Below are 17,521 nucleotides of genomic sequence, written 5' to 3'. Positions count from 1 at the left end.
TATAGTAAAAACGTAAAATAAATAAATAAAATAATAAAATAAATGAAGATATCTTAAAGGGACTGGTTCACGATTTTTGATAAAAATATTTTTCGTTTTTGATGGTAAACATTAAAAATATAACTCATTTCATGTTGACATCGAAAATTTGGACCTTCTGAATGCAAGAATAAAAGCAATATCTGTGTTATGTAAACAAAGACTCGAGTCTTTTCATGTATACAAACAAATATGTGAAATATTAATTTTGTAATATAAAAGCATCGTAAATTTGCATAGTCACAAATTTTAACTTTTAAATGACACATTTTACCCCAAAAATGCTTGAAATGTGAAAAATAAAATAAACTTAGATCGATATCCATTTCTTTTGAAAATTTCGTGAACAATAACATACCGCAATCTTTGTTTACAAACTCTTTAAAATGAGCTTCTATGATAATGTATAACCTTAATTTTTATGTAAACTCTTTTAAACACATTAGACAGTAGATTTTGATCATTAAAAGTGAAAAAGAAAAGAGGGTGTTGCACCGAAGCGGGAATTTTCCCTAATCGGAGCTCTGTGCCAGCACTCGTGACGTAGAACTGACCTTCATTCATTTTTATACTCATTGCGTATTTGTCATTTAAATACCTGAAGGATTCCCCAGTACTAGGGACAATCCTAAAACATTTTATGTGTCAATACATTATACATGTAGTCTAAAGATACTTTTTGAAATCGTGAAAATTAAATTGTCTTCCTTTTTTCTGAGTATCAGATACAATGTATACGGTTACATGTTACGAGTGTATCAACTATTTAATATTCTATATTACCTCTTATACTCGTATGTATTATTTTCTACAACCAACAATTGGCAACTGTACATGACTCTGGTCACAAAACAAAATATGGGAAGTTTAATACACATTGATAAAGTTCAACGTTATTCGAAGTACATACAACCTGTAAAAATTGATTCAACATAGTAATTTGCTACTAGAATACATATAAACTCAAACTGTTTAATAGTTATTTACCTTGTTTGGCCCTAAAGTTTTTCTTCCGAAGCTTTGCCAAGTTCACAACGGTTTTTCGTAAAAGGCACCATGCCTTTGTTAACAACTTTCATTCAGAAAAACATACAAGTTTTTGTTAGCAACCTTGACTATTAAAACACAGACCCTGTACTGTATTGCATGCTATATTCGGCGTATTTGTTGAGAGTCCTATTCACAAACTAAATAGTGTCCAGGTTGGAAGCTTATTTCAAACTCGGCACATGGTAATAAACAGAGATTTGACATGAAACATTTATAAAAACTAGAAGCGTGTTTCAATTAAGAAAAAAAAAATCTAGATGGAAAACGTAATATGAAAAAAAAAATGTGTTCGTGAGAGAGTCCAACCCGGTCGTTTTAAAAATAGAAAACACCTTTACATATCAGATTCGACTACCTTAACCACTGGACCACGCAGTAGACAATGAATTTCTAAGGAAAATTAACGTACAGGTGAAGTTGAAAATAATACCAGTGAAGTCGTTTCAATTTTTTTTAATTTACAAAAAAATGCCCTCGTGAAACAAAATTTCAAAGCGACAGTTTTTTTAGAGGAAAACTCGAAGAACATGTTCATGTTAAATATATTTTGTTTCACGGAGGCAGTTTTTTTTTAAATTCGGGGATATCCCTCCATTTTAACGCTAAAAATCATATAAATCGCTTATTGTTTGATTTAAACTCGAAATATTTTGGCTAATTTTGTCAATAGACGTACGCGTTTTTAAAACTTATTTTCAAAAATTATTGAATCAAGAGATACGTTCCAATTGGTTTTATCATATATTTGAATAACTTAAATTTTTCGATTTTTCATGCAACACCTTTAGGGAAATTAAAATGAGACGTGCAACACCTTAATTCTTTTGGGGGAAATCGTGAATCAGTCTCTTTAAATTATTTGAAGATACATGTATCATCAATTCAATTATTACGCGCAATGATTGAAATGATGCGCACATCGATATCAAATCAATTATTGCTCTCTTCAATTCAATTGTTGAGAACAATAATTGATTTGATGCGCGCATCACTTCAATTGATGAGAGCAACATTTGATTTGATGCGTGTTTTAATTCAACTGAGAGAAATAATTCAGTTAAAGAGATCATTAATTCAATTGTGGATATCATTGCGGACATCAGTTGAATTAATACTATATATACAGGGAAATATTCACCCCTGTTTTATTTTCACCCTTGTCGTCAGTGGGCGAATTTAAAATAACCCTATATACAGTCATTGATATCTTTTAATTCAATTGAAGAGAGCAATGATTTAATTATTGCGTGCATTAATTGAATTGATGCGCGCTCCAATTCAATTGGAGAGGGCAATAATTCAAATATTGCTAGCAGTAATTGATATAATACGTGCATTAATTCAATTATTGCTCTCTTTAATTGACATTGTTGCGCGCATCAAATGAATTGATGATATCTTCATACATGTATAATTAAAGATATCTTCAATTATTTGAGTTTATGTCAATTTGGCTCTCCATATTTAAACATCGAGCTAGCCAGGCCGATTTCCGCGGTCCATGTTGCCCTAACCACTTCAATATAAATTTTACATTAGATGACGCAGCGAACGCGTCAACTATGGAGCGCCAAATCAACATAAAGTCAAACGATTGAAGATTAGGCCTATATCTTTAATTGTTTTAAGGTATCATCAATTTAATTATTACGCGCAATAATTGATTTGATGCGCGCATGAAATCAATTATTGCTCTCATAAATTAATTTTGATGCGCGCATCAATGTGGTGGAAATATTGCTCGAAAAAATAGATTAAGGGCCCGGCATAAATGATTTAATGATAAAGAGATTATTAATTTAATTAAAAAGATAATAAATTCAACTGTGGGATATGTTGAATTGAAGATATCTTTGATTAGATAGTTGCTCTCTCTAAAACAATTTATATTTGAAGAGAGCAGAAAAATTAACGCTCGCAATGATTATTATTTGAAGAGATGTTGCACGCATCATTTTCATTTATTTGACATATTATTTGACATATTTTACAAAATAATTCGATACTCCTTTGATTATTATTAATCCCCCCCCCCCCCCCCCCCCCTTTACGAATACGGATAATATTTTCCCACTTCTTGTATTGGTTTTAAATTATACAACGTTCATACTTAATCTATTGTGCGTTTTGCAGATAGTGCTCTTAGTATATACTTCACAAAATCCTGTTCAACATTGAGCGCTTTTTTCAACAATGCCCGTGACAGCTGACGAAGGAGGTGTGAATGGTACCAACGTGATAATTGCGTCGATGAAAAAGGTAGGTTGCAATTTACCGCATCGTATCCAGTGCAAACACTGATTTTCTGTTGTCAAGGTATGTATACCATGAGTACAAATGACTGTTTTCTCTTTAACAGTTTTAAACAAACCAAAACCGTCATCAAGCTCTAGTAGCATGCAGATTAAAACCATCGCGTATGAGTAGATGGAGTTCATAAGTTGAGCTGCAACACTGATCAATGAAACTCTTGTTACTCAAGTCAAATCATTCCAATAATTCTGTTCTGAAAATTAACGCTAAATTCTGACTGGTTATTACAGTAAAAGTTGGAAATTTCCAGTGTCATGTTATCCTTAATTGTACACTGTAACATAAAATAAACTGGATTGTATAAGGAAATCACTTATATTGGTAAATATTACACAGGTCGGGTTTGAAAATTTGTGAGCAAAGTTTATACTCAATGAATGCCAGTATTCACAAGTATAAGTTCCATACTTCTTTATTATACAGCTAAACCGTATTTCAGTTGTTTTATGTTGAATTGATTTTTCCCCCATCAAGTTTAGAAACTCGTGAAGCATTATTGACACTTATATGAATGTATGCTTCACAGCTAATCATGTTTCAACCATTTCAGTGAAATCCAGTGAAATGTTTCAGGTAATAAATAACATACTTGCTGGTCCTTAATATAGTAAATATTAATTGATACTTTATATTACTTATTAGATAAGATACTGAAATTGGTTAGCAGAGCTTATCAAAGAATAGCTGGTCTGTCATCTTTGTTTACAGCTAGTGTGCAATAACATTAACTTGTACAGGGATCTGAAACATTTCAGTGTGCAATAACATTAACTTGTACAGGGATCTGGAACATTTAAGTATGCAATAACATTAACTTGTACAGGGATCTGGAACATTTAAGTATGCAATAACATTAACTTGTACAGGGATCTGGAACTTTTCAGTATGCAATAACATTAACTTGTACAGGGATCTGGAACATTTCAGTGTGCAATAACATTAACTTATACAGGGATCTGAAACATTTCAGTGCAGATCCACTTATTTCATAAAATGTTGGGTTCAATAATGGCCCAAGTATTACAGCTGGCTTAATTGATCCTTTTTGGTACAGAGTCTGGTACTGTTTCAATTGGGAATTTTATGTTGAAAAATTGCTATTTTAGGAAAATTACTTAGACCCCCCCAAAAAAATGCATTGTAGGTAGAAAAACAAAATGCAGTCATTTATATATCATGATTAAAGATACATATATGCTCCAATTTTTATGTTAGATATGAATAAAAGTTCACGGTATTTCTAAATAAAATGGGGGACTTGATGTATGTCTTTATGTGTTTATATTTCATTTAGACATGTTAGATAAGCGAACTTTATACTTTTATATTAGATAACACAATCCCAAGATTTTACGTAAGTATATAACAACACATGCAGATACCATATAGTGAGCTGATAATTTGGGAAAATTTTAATCAAAATTTGGAAAAAACCCCAGTAAATCTTCAAACAGGACTGGGTATTTTAACAGGATCTGCATACAAGGATATTTCAGCCCTGATTACGCATATACATTTATGTAATAAAGCATTTTATGGAATCAGAAGTGTATAATTTATTTCATTCTCACCTCTACTTTTCCATTTGGAAATTGACTCTATTTTCTCCAAAGTCTTGGAGATACCTTTTTCTCTCCCCCCCTCCCCCCTCACCCCCACCCCCCCCCCCCCCCCCCCCCCACACACACACACTGCATTCTTTTATTGTAACTTCCATGATTGGCATGACCTATATAGGTTGTTCTAATAGTAATAGTTTCAGACATATTTTCATGCTTTTGGAAATGGGTTGCACTATTCATATGAGAATTTTGGTGTTAAGATAAATAGTGTTGATATGTTGACAGCAGAGTGCAAACTGAACACTTCATGGATTTTACAAAGATTCAAATCTATTTTATTGTACAAGAAAAGGGAGATAAGTCGATCCTATAACATTTTCATAGTATTAAATATTTCGACAATTCCCGAAAAATATGTATTGCAAAAATTTACTATGACAAAAATAAAGTCTCGTGAATGATTGATTTATAGTAATACAGTTATCTGTTTGAATTTTCAAACTATATAATTCTGATTACAAAAACATCGTTTAACAAGGATATTTCTCAATTCTGATAGTACACTATCTTCTTACTCCTCTCATACAAACATGCACATGTATTGTTCAAAATATTTCTTCATTTCTTTTTTAGGACACAGCCGATGTAGAATATGGTTGAGCAGCATACATTTCTCCATGTGGCAGGTATTGTCACATTATATTGGACAGTGTCCATTTCTATGGTGTTTGTCAACAAGCATATTCTCAGTGGTTCCTATGGTGACATGGACCTGTCAATATTTGTGGCCTGGTATCAGAGTTTTGCTGCAGTGACCATCCTACAAGCTCTTGGATGCTTGCGAATTTTCGGAAGGGAAAGTTTCAAAGTTCCGGATGTTGATTTCCATACTCTCTTCCACAGTGATGTGTTAAAGTTATCCCTTTCCTTTGTGATGAGTGTAGCACTAAACAATTTAATGCTGAAACATATTGGTGTGACCTTCTATCAAGTAGCTAGGTCCTTCACTCTGATATTCACCATCGTATTGTCTGCCACCATGTTAAAACAACCCATCACGTTGAGGGCCATATTAGCTTGCCTGTTTATCGTAACAGGGTTTGTGATTGGGATTGATGAAGAGAACGAGACAGGTGCCCTAAGTGTGTGGGGCATTATGTATGGACTATTGGCCAGCTTTAGTGCTGCCATATGCGGGATGTATTACAAACGAGCTGAGAGTGTTCTTAGTCATAACAGCCTAAAACAGGCATATTACAACAACATAAACAGCTGTCTGCTTCTATCCCCATTGGCCTACAGCACAAGGCAGGCAAGTCAGGTGATTCAGTCAGAATTTTCAACCTCGCTGGATTTCTGGATCCTCTTAACGCTGTCTGGAGCTATGAGCCTCGCTATAGGGTGGGCTAGTGCTCTGCAAATAAAGGTTACCTCCCCTGTCTCTCATCACATTAGCATCAATGCTAAGTCTGTTACCCAGACCATTATTGCTATCCTGTATTACAAGGAGGAGAAAACTGTGTTGTGGTGGTGTGGAAATATACTGGTTATTTGTGGGGTTTTGATATACACATTGATTAAGGCAAACAAACAGGAGGCATCAAAAACCAAATCCACTCTCCCAAAGTGAATGATGTACTACAAAATCCTTTCAATTATTGTTAATGACATATATTTTCTTTAACTTTCCATAGAATATGAAGTCTTTGTAGTGTAGTATTTCAATTATATTTAAACATACTATGCTTTTAAAACATGCAATTTTATATTAATAACTTGTTTGCAATGTCATGATTAACGCAAGATTTATTTTTTATATATCAGTTATATATTTTTATTTTCTTATACTCTACATGATCGAATCTTTTTAAAAAATTGTGTAGTTTTGCAATATTAAGTCAAATTCTATAGATTTCATTGTTCATACAATTTTTGTACATTATTACTAATACGTAATTTCTGCGGTTGTCCATTTTTGGGGATAGGAAATTCTGCAAAAATTACAATTGCACATAGGCATCATAGGCATGTATGGGTGAAGTGAAACCACAGAAATTGGAAACACAGAATATAATTTGCCACCATTTAAGGATCAAATCGCAAAATTACCAACCTCATATATGGTATTACGCAGGCTGTCCAGCAGCCCTTAAATTCCTTAAAAAAAATCCCAATTCTTTTAGTTTTTCTAACATTCCTTAAAACATGTTGAATTCTTGGGGAAATCCTAAAAAGGCCCTAATTTTTCATGTCAATTCTTTTTTTTTTTTATATATAATTATATTTCTACTCTAGCCATTTTGAAAATACATTCAAATCAAATTTGACCAGTGAATCCATGTGTCAAGCTGTGTATTGGTTGTGAGTTAGTGAAAAAGATGTAACTATAAAACCAATAATAGCTGGACGTCACCAATACCGGTGAAGGGCTTCAAATTTAGGCATATGCTCGGCGCTTACAGCAATTGAGCACTGAGGGTTCTTTAGCGTGCCACACCTACTGTGACACAGAACATCCGTTCTTAAGGTCATCTCCAAGGACCCGTGGCATTCACACCTGATGCTGAGCGTTAGGCGATGGAACTGTCAATACCTGTTTTAACGGGTTTCCATTGTAAGCTGATTAATAAAGAGATTGATGCTAATTATGCTTCTATCTATTTTACATAACCCATCTATATAAAATAAATATGTGACAAGTTCTGTAGCTTCACTGAAAGTTGTGGAATATTAAATGTTGGTCATTTCTTCCTGTCAAATTTGAAAAATATAGGGGACAATGAGACTGAAATTATTTTCACTGAAAAGAGGTGGATTATGTTTCATGTTTGTGCTTACTAAAGTAACTTCCCATGGATAACTTTAAAAATTCGCTACCGTGTTATTTGCTGTTCTGATATAAATTTTGAATACAATATCGCATTAGTTGATATATAATATTTATATATATGATGATAAATAGTAATAATAATGTATCTTTGCCCCATATCTGTCTGTCCGAAAATTTACCCTTGCTCATAACTATTGAATTGTGAGTGATAGGGCGCTCATATGTGTGTTTCTTGTGGCAAGACCTTTCATTTTATGCCATGATATTTAACCTTGTAACCTTGACTTTGAAGTTTGACCTACTTTTAAGAAAAATTACATAAATTCTTTCTTTACCACCTGGGACATATTTCCTCTAGTTCCATAATTGTCTGGTGTATTAAAAAATATATATACATTTTTCATTGAAATATTGGCAAAATAATAATTCTGCTATGCTATGAAAAAAATGCTAGGGATGGCTTCATTACTTTCAAGGATACACTATTAATTCTGATTAGTATTTAAAGGGTCTTTAAGTATTATATATAAATCATGCATATAGAGACTGTAAAATAAATGTACACTTTCATAACATTTTCCATCTTTTGATAAATTTGATATGCATAATACTAAGTACAAGTGGATATTCTAGGTCCTTTTGTTGCTTTGGATTACTGGTAGCTTTGTGGTAAAATTTGGCATTGGGTGTTTTAAGAGTTTTTTTTTTATATACGGATGTCTTTACACATACACTGTATATATTTGTTGATGCCATCATTTTTAGATTCTTGAATACATAAATAGAGAGTAATATATGAGAAAATATCTATCTCGCGTCATTTCTTACCAAGACTGCAATAAGGCTTGTTTCAATGCATATCAGGGATGCCAGTAATGTAAAATCCCTATGCATTTTAAGTAAATAATATTTGATTATGTAAATTTTGATGGTACATGTATTTATTGAATTTTATTTAGGTGTGGTATCAGCACATAGTGCCTTGTATAAGTTTTAGCTTATTAATTAAAGAGAGCTAATTTCAGTAAGAATTTTTTACTTATACATATGAATGTTGTACTTTATGAATTAATGTAGTTTTAAAGTAAACGAAAGGGAATATTTTGAAATGCAAATTGAATAGTCTGTAAGGATAAAATACACGATAAAAAGAATCTCCCATGGTTTGTGGTCGGATATCATTATTTCTATTGTCAACACTCCGGGATAGAAAACGCACAACTCATTGGATAATAATCATATGAAAGGTGAAGATAACGAACAGTGATCAATCTCATAAAACCTATAAGCAATACAAAATAGAGAGTTGGGCAAACACGGACCCCTGGATATACCAGAGGTGGGATCAGGTGCCTAGGAGGAGTAAACATCCCCTGTCGACCGGTCACACCCACCGTGAGCCCCATATCTTGATCAGGTAAACGGAGTTATCCTTAGTCAAAATCAGTGTGCCAAGAACGGCCTAACAATCGGCATGAAACACGTCAGACAGCATTTGACCCAATGATAAGTTGTATTGGCAAACTGGATCGTTATAACGACTATAGAATTTGGAAATGCTGATTTTAAACGAGAATGTTGGAACCCCTGCACCATCAACTTGTTTGTCAGTAGTCTGCTTCGATTTAAAAACTGACCATATGCAGAACAAAAACTCTTGCATATCGAATCAGTTGAGAGATGTACACCATATGCAGGTAATAATGGAATATTGCTACATAAATATGGGAAGTTGACGATGGAGAAATTGAAATCATCCCATTTGTCATAAAGTTGAGTTGTTAGTTTGCCGTTAATATCTACTTTCAATAAAATATCTATATGAAGCAGAAGTGGATGACTCTGTGGTGTCTTTTATTTTTGAGTTCACTGGGATATATTGAATCGGCATATGATGGAAAATTATTATTGTTAATGGATAATACATCGTCGACATATCTAAGTGTTGAATTGAAGGCCACAGCAAGAGATTTTTTCTTCTCATGTAGAAGTTTTTTAATAAATTCTGCTTCATAGGAATATAAAAACAGGTCAGCTAACAAAGGGGCACAATTCGTGCCCATGGGAGTTCCAAGACCTGGTATCCAAACACAAACCATGGGAGATTATAGATATATATAACACCGATATGATCAATGACAGACAGGAACAATTCGATAAGCTCTAGGGATGATTCATCCCTTCCTCTGGACAAACGATTGATTGTATATTGTTTAACGTCGCACCAAAGAATTTTTCACTACATATGGAAACGTCACCATTGCCGGTGAAGGGCTGAAAAATTTAGGCCTATGCTCGGAGCTTACGGTCTTGAGCAGGGAGGGATCTTATGAATCCCTGGACGCACCAGAGGTGGGACCACGTTCTTGGGAGGAGTGAACATCCCCTGCCGACCGGTCACACCCGCCGTGAGCTCGATAAGATAAGTCGTACGTTGAATTAAATTAGATTTGTTTGTGTTGTTGGTCATATCAGTGCTTTTTATAATTTTTAATGACCTTGTACATGTATCCACTATATGGATCCGACACGTCTAGATCTTGTTGGATTTTAGTGTTGTTTTATGTCACAGGCAATTATATCGCTTGGATTCGAATTTTTTTTTTTTTATTGATTTTATCTTGTTTAACGTCTCTCTCGAGAATTTTTCACTCATATAGAGACGTCACCAAGACTGGTGAAGTGCTTCAAATTTAGGCCTTTGCTCGGCGCTTACGACCATTGAGCAATGAGGGTTCTTTAGCGTGCCACACCTACTGTGACACGAGACATCCGTTTTTAAGGTCATATCCAAGGACACGTGACATTCACACCTGATGTCTAGCCTAGGTCATGCAAGCCGTTTGACTTTCCACTCGTTTGTCTCGTAGAACACTGCATTGACAAACGTGTTGGTGACCTAGACTAACCTGATGTCGAGTGTTTGGCGATGAAACTGTCACTACCTGTTTTAACGACTTAGGTCTGTCGCGACCGGGATTTGAACCCCTGCCTTCCGCATGCGGGATGAACGCTCTAACCTCTAGACCACCGTGGATTCGAACCCAAGCGAAATAGTTGCTCTAGATGACAATGACAGCTGTCTGTGGGCAGATAGTTAAATTTTCCATATCCTAATAAATGTGATAGGTATTTGAGGTATAGAGCTCTATGTTGTAACTTGTATTCCATTTTAGGGCAGGCTCTGTTGTCCTCTTCCAACAACTTTTGTTTGTTTGTTTCAAGTCCTGTCGAGAATTCTTCACTCATATTGAGACATCACCAGCTATAGGTAAAGTACCACAAATTAGACTTATGCTTTATAGCGCTCAGGGCTGTAGCGGTGAGGGTTCTTTATTGTGATAACACCTGCCGCGACACTGGAACCTCCGGTTTTAAGGTCATATCCAAAAGACCCGTGATTCTCACTTCTAGATACCGAGCGTTTGGCGAAGGAACAATCATTACCCATTTTAACGTCTTAGGTTTGACGCGGCCATGGCACAAGCGGGGCTCGAACTTACGACCTTCCAGTTACGAAGCGAACAACTGTTGAATTTAGATACATGTATTGATTGCTTTATAGTCTGAATGGTCTCGTGTTGTATTTTATTGTCAGTTATGCTATCTTATGTTGTACGTTTGATGTTATATTTATATATAAACTGCGGCGGAAGCTTTTCCTACAAAATTCGTATTTTGCTGCATGTTGCTCATGATGAACAAACCAGCTTATATTTGAACATGTTAATTATTTTATCCTACAGTAAAGACAATATGGGCATAGCATTTTAAAAAGATTTCATGAATCACTACATGCAATGTTTGCCATATATCATAATCTATTATTTACATGTTGTTCGAATTGATTTACCAGTGTTGTTTAGATGACATAAATAAAATTATTAATTTATTTTCATAAATATGGTTTTGCTTTGTTTGTTTTTTAACTTGAAATGTTTATTCCGCAGAAAAGATGAATCAGCAAGCTTACATTTTGTCCTCTGCTATTAATTTGGTCTGTCCAGGCGCGTAGCTGCCTATACACAAGCATGCAACTGCGTACACATTTGCGAGCCATCTTTATCGTTAAAATGTATGTGCTTATGATTAAATCAGCATCGTGATGTCCATTCAATGAAATTTTAAGGTCCTTTTTGAATTTCAAATCATTTTACATCATGTTGAATATCACTTTAATGTATATCGTATATGTACATGTAGTAGACGGATTTGTATGTTCTTTGTTATCAGCAACATTTACCCTATATACATGTACCAGTTGAAACAACTAAAAAAGATCGTATAATGAATGTAAAGTCAGTTCTAGTACACACAGTTGGTATAATAAAACACTTTAGAAAATCTCTTTATTTTGGAAATTGACAAAAAACAAACCCTGTTTATATGCACAAAATTAAGTGATTTCATTGGAAACACCCATGAACTTCTAGGAGCTTCGCCCCCGTTCCCCCACCAGGGCTTTGTCCTGAACCCACGGGGGTCTCGAGGCAGCCACCAGACCACATGCCATACTTTGCGTACATTTTCTTTCTGGCTACGCGCCTGCTGTCCGACAGTGTCAGTCTGTTAAAAACAGAATGGTGAGTTGTAGGGTTCTTATACTTCATCTGTGCATTCCCTGTGACAAGACCTTTGTTTTGGTACCAAAGTGTACCTTAGATGTACATTTTAATGTGCTTTGAAGAAAATTCAAACTAGGCATAGATTCCTCGTGACAAGACCCTTCATTTGATTCTTTCTTACCACCATGTCTGGGTCTTCATTTCCAGAACCACTAGGCCAATTTCAACCAAACCTGGCACAAATCATCCTTGGATGAAGGGCTTTCAAGTTTGTTCAAATGAAGGGTCATATCTTCTACAAAGGGGAGATAATCACAAAAATAGGATGGGGTCATTTAAAAATCTTCTCAAGAACCATTGGGCCAGAGGAGCTGAAATTTACATGAAAGCTTCCTAACATAGTGCAGGTTCAAGTTTGTTAAAATCATGACCCTGGAGGTAGGATGGGGCCTCAATAGAGGATCAAAGTTTTACTTACAAATATATAGGGCCAAAAAAGTTGAGATTTACATGAAAGCTTCTGACAGTGAAGATTCAAGTTTGCAAAAATCATGGCCCTGGGGGTAGGATGGGGCCACAATAAGGATCAACGTTTTACATGCGAATATGTATGGAAAATATTTAGATATGGGCCAAGGTGACTCAGGTGATCGATGTTGCACATGGGCCTCTTGATTTATGTTTAGAAATTTAAATATAAAGGCAAGTAATTTTGTTTTGGAAGTGCATGATGTCTCTCGCAAAATGACGCGAAAATGAATTCCTTATGTATATATAGGAATATACACCATATGTATCGGGGAAATATGCCCAACTCAGCTTGAAAACTATCCATCTGCACAATGACCGATGGTCCCAAGTATTTACAGTGCGGGGTTTTCAGTAAAAGCCAGGGTACTCTTTATAGAACCTGCAGGGGGAAAATATCACAATATGTAATAAAATATCGCAATATATGATAAAATATCACAATATGTAATGAAATATCACAATATGTAATGAAATATCGCAATATGTAATAAAATATCACAATGTGTAATGAAATATCGCAATATGTAATAAAATATCGCAATAGGTAATGAAATATCGCAATATGTAATAAAATATCACAATAGGTAATGAAATATCACAATATGTAATAAAAAAAAAAGAGTATGTAATAAAATATCGATATATAATAAAATATCGCAATATGTCATATGATATCACAATATGTAATAAAATATCACAATATATAATGAAATATCGCAATATGTGATAAAGTATCGCAATATGTAATGAAATATCACAATATGTAATGAATATCGCAATATGTAATAAAATATCGCAATATGTAATATAATATCGTAATAGGTAATGAAATATCGCAATATGTGATAAAGTATCACAATATGTAATGAAATATCGCAATATGTGATAAAGTATCGCAATATGTAATGAAATATCACAATATGTAATGAAATATCACAATATGTAATGAATATCGCTATATGTAATATAATATCGTAATAGGTAATGAAATATCGCTATATGTAATGAAATATTACAATATGTAATAAAATATCGCAATATGTAATGAAATATCACAATATGTAATGAAATATCGCAATATGTAATAATATATCGCAATATGTAATAGAATCTCGCAATAAGTAATAGAATATCGCAATATGTAATAAAATATCACAATATGTAATGAAATATCGCAATATATAATGAAATGTCACAATGTGTAATAAAATATCATAATGTGTAGTAAAATATCACAATATGTAATGAAATGTCACAATGTGTAATGAAATATCGCAATATGTAATAAAATATTAAACACCAGTACTGGGTCCTGTGAATTTTCATAACTGTAGCATGACACAATATTCAGAAACACTTGCACTATCAGAAGACACCCATAGTACAATCACTATCATTATAAGTGCAGATTAGAAGTGAGGTTGAACATTTCACACACACACACAATCAATCAATATTTATAGAAAATACATGATTTTGTGCAATGTCAAGATTGAATGCTCCAAACAGGAAAAGTTCCTGGCTCATATTATGTTGTACAGGTCAGATCGGCGTTCTTTTGCCAATATGATATTTCTAAATATAAAAAATACATATAAAATAAAATGAAATGCTTTTAGTAAAGCACAATGAAGTATCTGTTGATTCGCTTATAATGAAGAAGTTGGGAACTGTTCAATATGCTGCGTATAAATGTTCCTTAATAGCAGCACTATATCGAGAAGGGGGTACCGGAAGTCCTGTCCACAAGCATATAGATCTTGATAGAAATCTTTCAAAATTTTAATCATAAATGTCCATGCTACCATTTGTCAATAATGCAAGCAAACATCCACATAAAATGTAATTTAATCTATTCTATTGAATCCTGTCTATAGCGTGTAAAACGTTGCAATATTAAATGCACAATAAATTTTAGAATGCAAATTAATGCAGTTTTTGTGATTAGTCATTGCAATATTCTCAGTCAATGGTCATAGGGCCACATCGAATGAACGTTTGACGTGAATGTTAACAGAGGATTTTGTGTTCAATGAAATTTCAGATTATTGTTTGATAAGAAAAATGTGTTCAGTTTACGGGTGTAATACAGAAAATTGTCTTCAGGTATCTTTCAATAAGTTCACACTGATTACAGTTCATGTCTTCAGATTCTCTCTCTCTCCCCTCCCCTCCCCCCCCCCCCCTCTCTCTCTCTCTCTCTCTCTCTCTCTCTCTCTCTCTCTCTCTCTCTCTCTTTTTCCTAACTTTTCATTGTATTTTATGATCGTCCTATTTAATGGTGATATCTCAGAATATTACACTTAATTTTAATATTAGCGAAAAATCATAAAAATGATTTAATACTGAGAAATGTTTTCTTTCATTCTCATTTCAAACATTGATTTTTAGGACAGGTTTTATGCAGCATAAATAATGCTTTTAAGCAACGAAACCTCAAGGTTTGAATGTTATAAGGCGGTGTTTTTGCACAGTCGAGGCCTACGTCAGCACTTGGATGCCTATTGTCTGTGGCTGTCCGCTCATCTATGTCCCCAACCTCTACCCTTGGTTCTTCCAGATCATGTTTGATAACTGGCCCTTATTTATTGGACTGAGTATGGAAGAGTATAAAGGTTTGAAATGAAGGTGAAGAAGGTTTCACAAACATCCTGTGTTAGTGTTATAATCTGTCACTTGTAAAATGTGAAAAGGGAAATGCTACCTTTCGTGTGGGACCGTTTAATTAAAGGGGCATTAGGTGTCATTTAGTCACCAAAAATTGAATTTAATGAAAATTGATCTCAGTAATAACACCAATATTTAATTATTTCAAACACTTTTTAACCTCAAAGCAGGCACATGAATATGTAATTTTGATGATTAAATATTGTCTTGCAAGACAATAATTCTTCCTTTTATATATTTCTTTACTCTAAAAGCGGTTATCTAACGTAGTTTTATTAGGTTTCTCTTGTTTTCGTACAAAATATATTGTATGTTTTTATTAGTCATTAATATATATTCCTATGCCATTGAGAAATTTTGAGAGAGAGAAAATGGTTGTCATCACTTTCATAGTTAATGTCCCTTTAAGGAGGAATACATCATAATGTCTAAATGAATGAAAATATAAATATCGGCAATGTATGTATCTAATTGCCTAGGTTAGCATGTTTACCGTCAGCAATGTACGTGTGGTTCTTTCTACCTGAGCTGCAGTTTTTGACTAAACATCGGGACGTATGACTTTTCAACACTGAACACGACCATTCCTCACGATAAATTATAGCCTTTATGACAGTTGCTTCTTCAACAAAAATGGAAAAGGGAAATGTTCGAATCTAGTAATCAGTTGTCCAAAAAAAAATCTCTTTGTTAAGCGCCACACTGATTCCACGCACAAGTATTCTAAAGTTGAAATTTTAAAAAAAATATGCTGGAGTTCGTCACATTGACAATATCTTCGTAGTTTTTGGTAATCAGGTCTTCCAACAGTATGTTGGAATTCCCATGAGCACGGATTGTGCTCCTTTGTTAGCTGACCTGTTTTTATACGCCCGTCATTAGACAGGATGTATTATGTTATATGACACTGTCCGGCTGAGGTCATGTTGTCAGGAATTTCCACCAGAGAACAGCCTATTTTATGACGCAATGGAAAGGTATGGAGTCTCAGACAAACATCGGAACCGGGTGTATTTTGTATTGGTGAATAATAACTTTCTTGGAGTGAACTTAAAATATCGATCCGATACCAAGAGAGATATAGTGTTATATGTATGGTGGAAGTAATTAACAGGATTTCTTAGTTTAAAAAGTTTTCCCCCCTAGAACCAATAACATACTTGAAAGTGTTTTCGTATCTCATGAATATCCCACTTCTATTTCGAACGAAAATCCACGATATTCATTGTAAGTGACAACATTCATAAAAGACAGGCTAATACCACTTCAGATGGACATTCAAAAAATAATTAATGTACAAGTTTTGAATTCATGAATGTTGGTATGTTTGTTCTGTGTATGTATTGAATACTTATATAAGTTGTGCTCTTTGTACAGTTACAACTTGTGCACTTCCCATGTTTGCACATCATTATTTCACCAATCTGCCATTGTTTTTGGTGCTTTTGTGTACAAGGAGAGTGAAGAAAAACAAGATTGGGATATTTAAAATATGATTAAAAGTTTTAATCCACTCGTTTTAAAAATCCAAAGAACCTCAGAATACGTTCCCTCCATTTGGTCCTCCGTTACATTGTAAGTATATATTTTTGTATCTTATGATTATCATAATTATGATAATAAAATATTTCCCCCGCAATATTGAGTCGTAATGACGACATTACGAAATTTACGACAAATTTTTGTACCGATGAACGATATTGAACATGAGTAAATGGGGTAATTTCAAAATTGGTACTCCTTCTACAGTTTTGTATATAACTAATATTAACTTTGTAAATAATTATGTATGTCGATCCTTTTTGTGGGTGTTCCTTAGATCTGCCTTGCATGTGATTGTTCATCAGACCTGGCCAGTAGAGCTATGGTCTCATTCACAGGCACTTGTCTCATACATGGGTCACCCCCTCCTTACTAATAACACAATAGTCAGTGGCGGATTTAAGGGGGCGCAGTCGAACCCC

At 34.1% G+C, this 17,521-nt stretch overlaps 1 protein-coding gene across 2 annotated transcripts; it reads left to right on the top strand.

Moving 5' to 3' along the window:
* Positions 1-3,262: 3,262 nt before the first annotated feature.
* LOC125663709 (GDP-fucose transporter 1-like) lies at positions 3,263-8,818 on the top strand. 2 transcript variants are annotated; one of them, XM_048896035.2, is made up of 2 exons: positions 3,263-3,348; positions 5,598-8,818. In XM_048896035.2, the coding sequence occupies exon 2, from the start codon at positions 5,617-5,619 to the stop codon at positions 6,592-6,594; it is 978 nt and encodes a 325-aa protein (XP_048751992.2). In that variant the 5' UTR covers positions 3,263-3,348; positions 5,598-5,616; the 3' UTR covers positions 6,595-8,818. The 2 variants fall into 2 exon arrangements, with proteins under 2 accessions (XP_048751992.2, XP_048751994.2); XM_048896037.2 differs by lacking the exon at positions 3,263-3,348 and adding an exon at positions 3,951-3,975.
* Positions 8,819-17,521: the final 8,703 nt, after the last annotated feature.

This window comes from Ostrea edulis, chromosome 1 (assembly GCF_947568905.1).
Source record: "Ostrea edulis chromosome 1, xbOstEdul1.1, whole genome shotgun sequence".
Taxonomy (NCBI): domain Eukaryota; kingdom Metazoa; phylum Mollusca; class Bivalvia; order Ostreida; family Ostreidae; genus Ostrea; species Ostrea edulis.
This window is presented reverse-complemented; position numbering and strand designations above follow the sequence as displayed.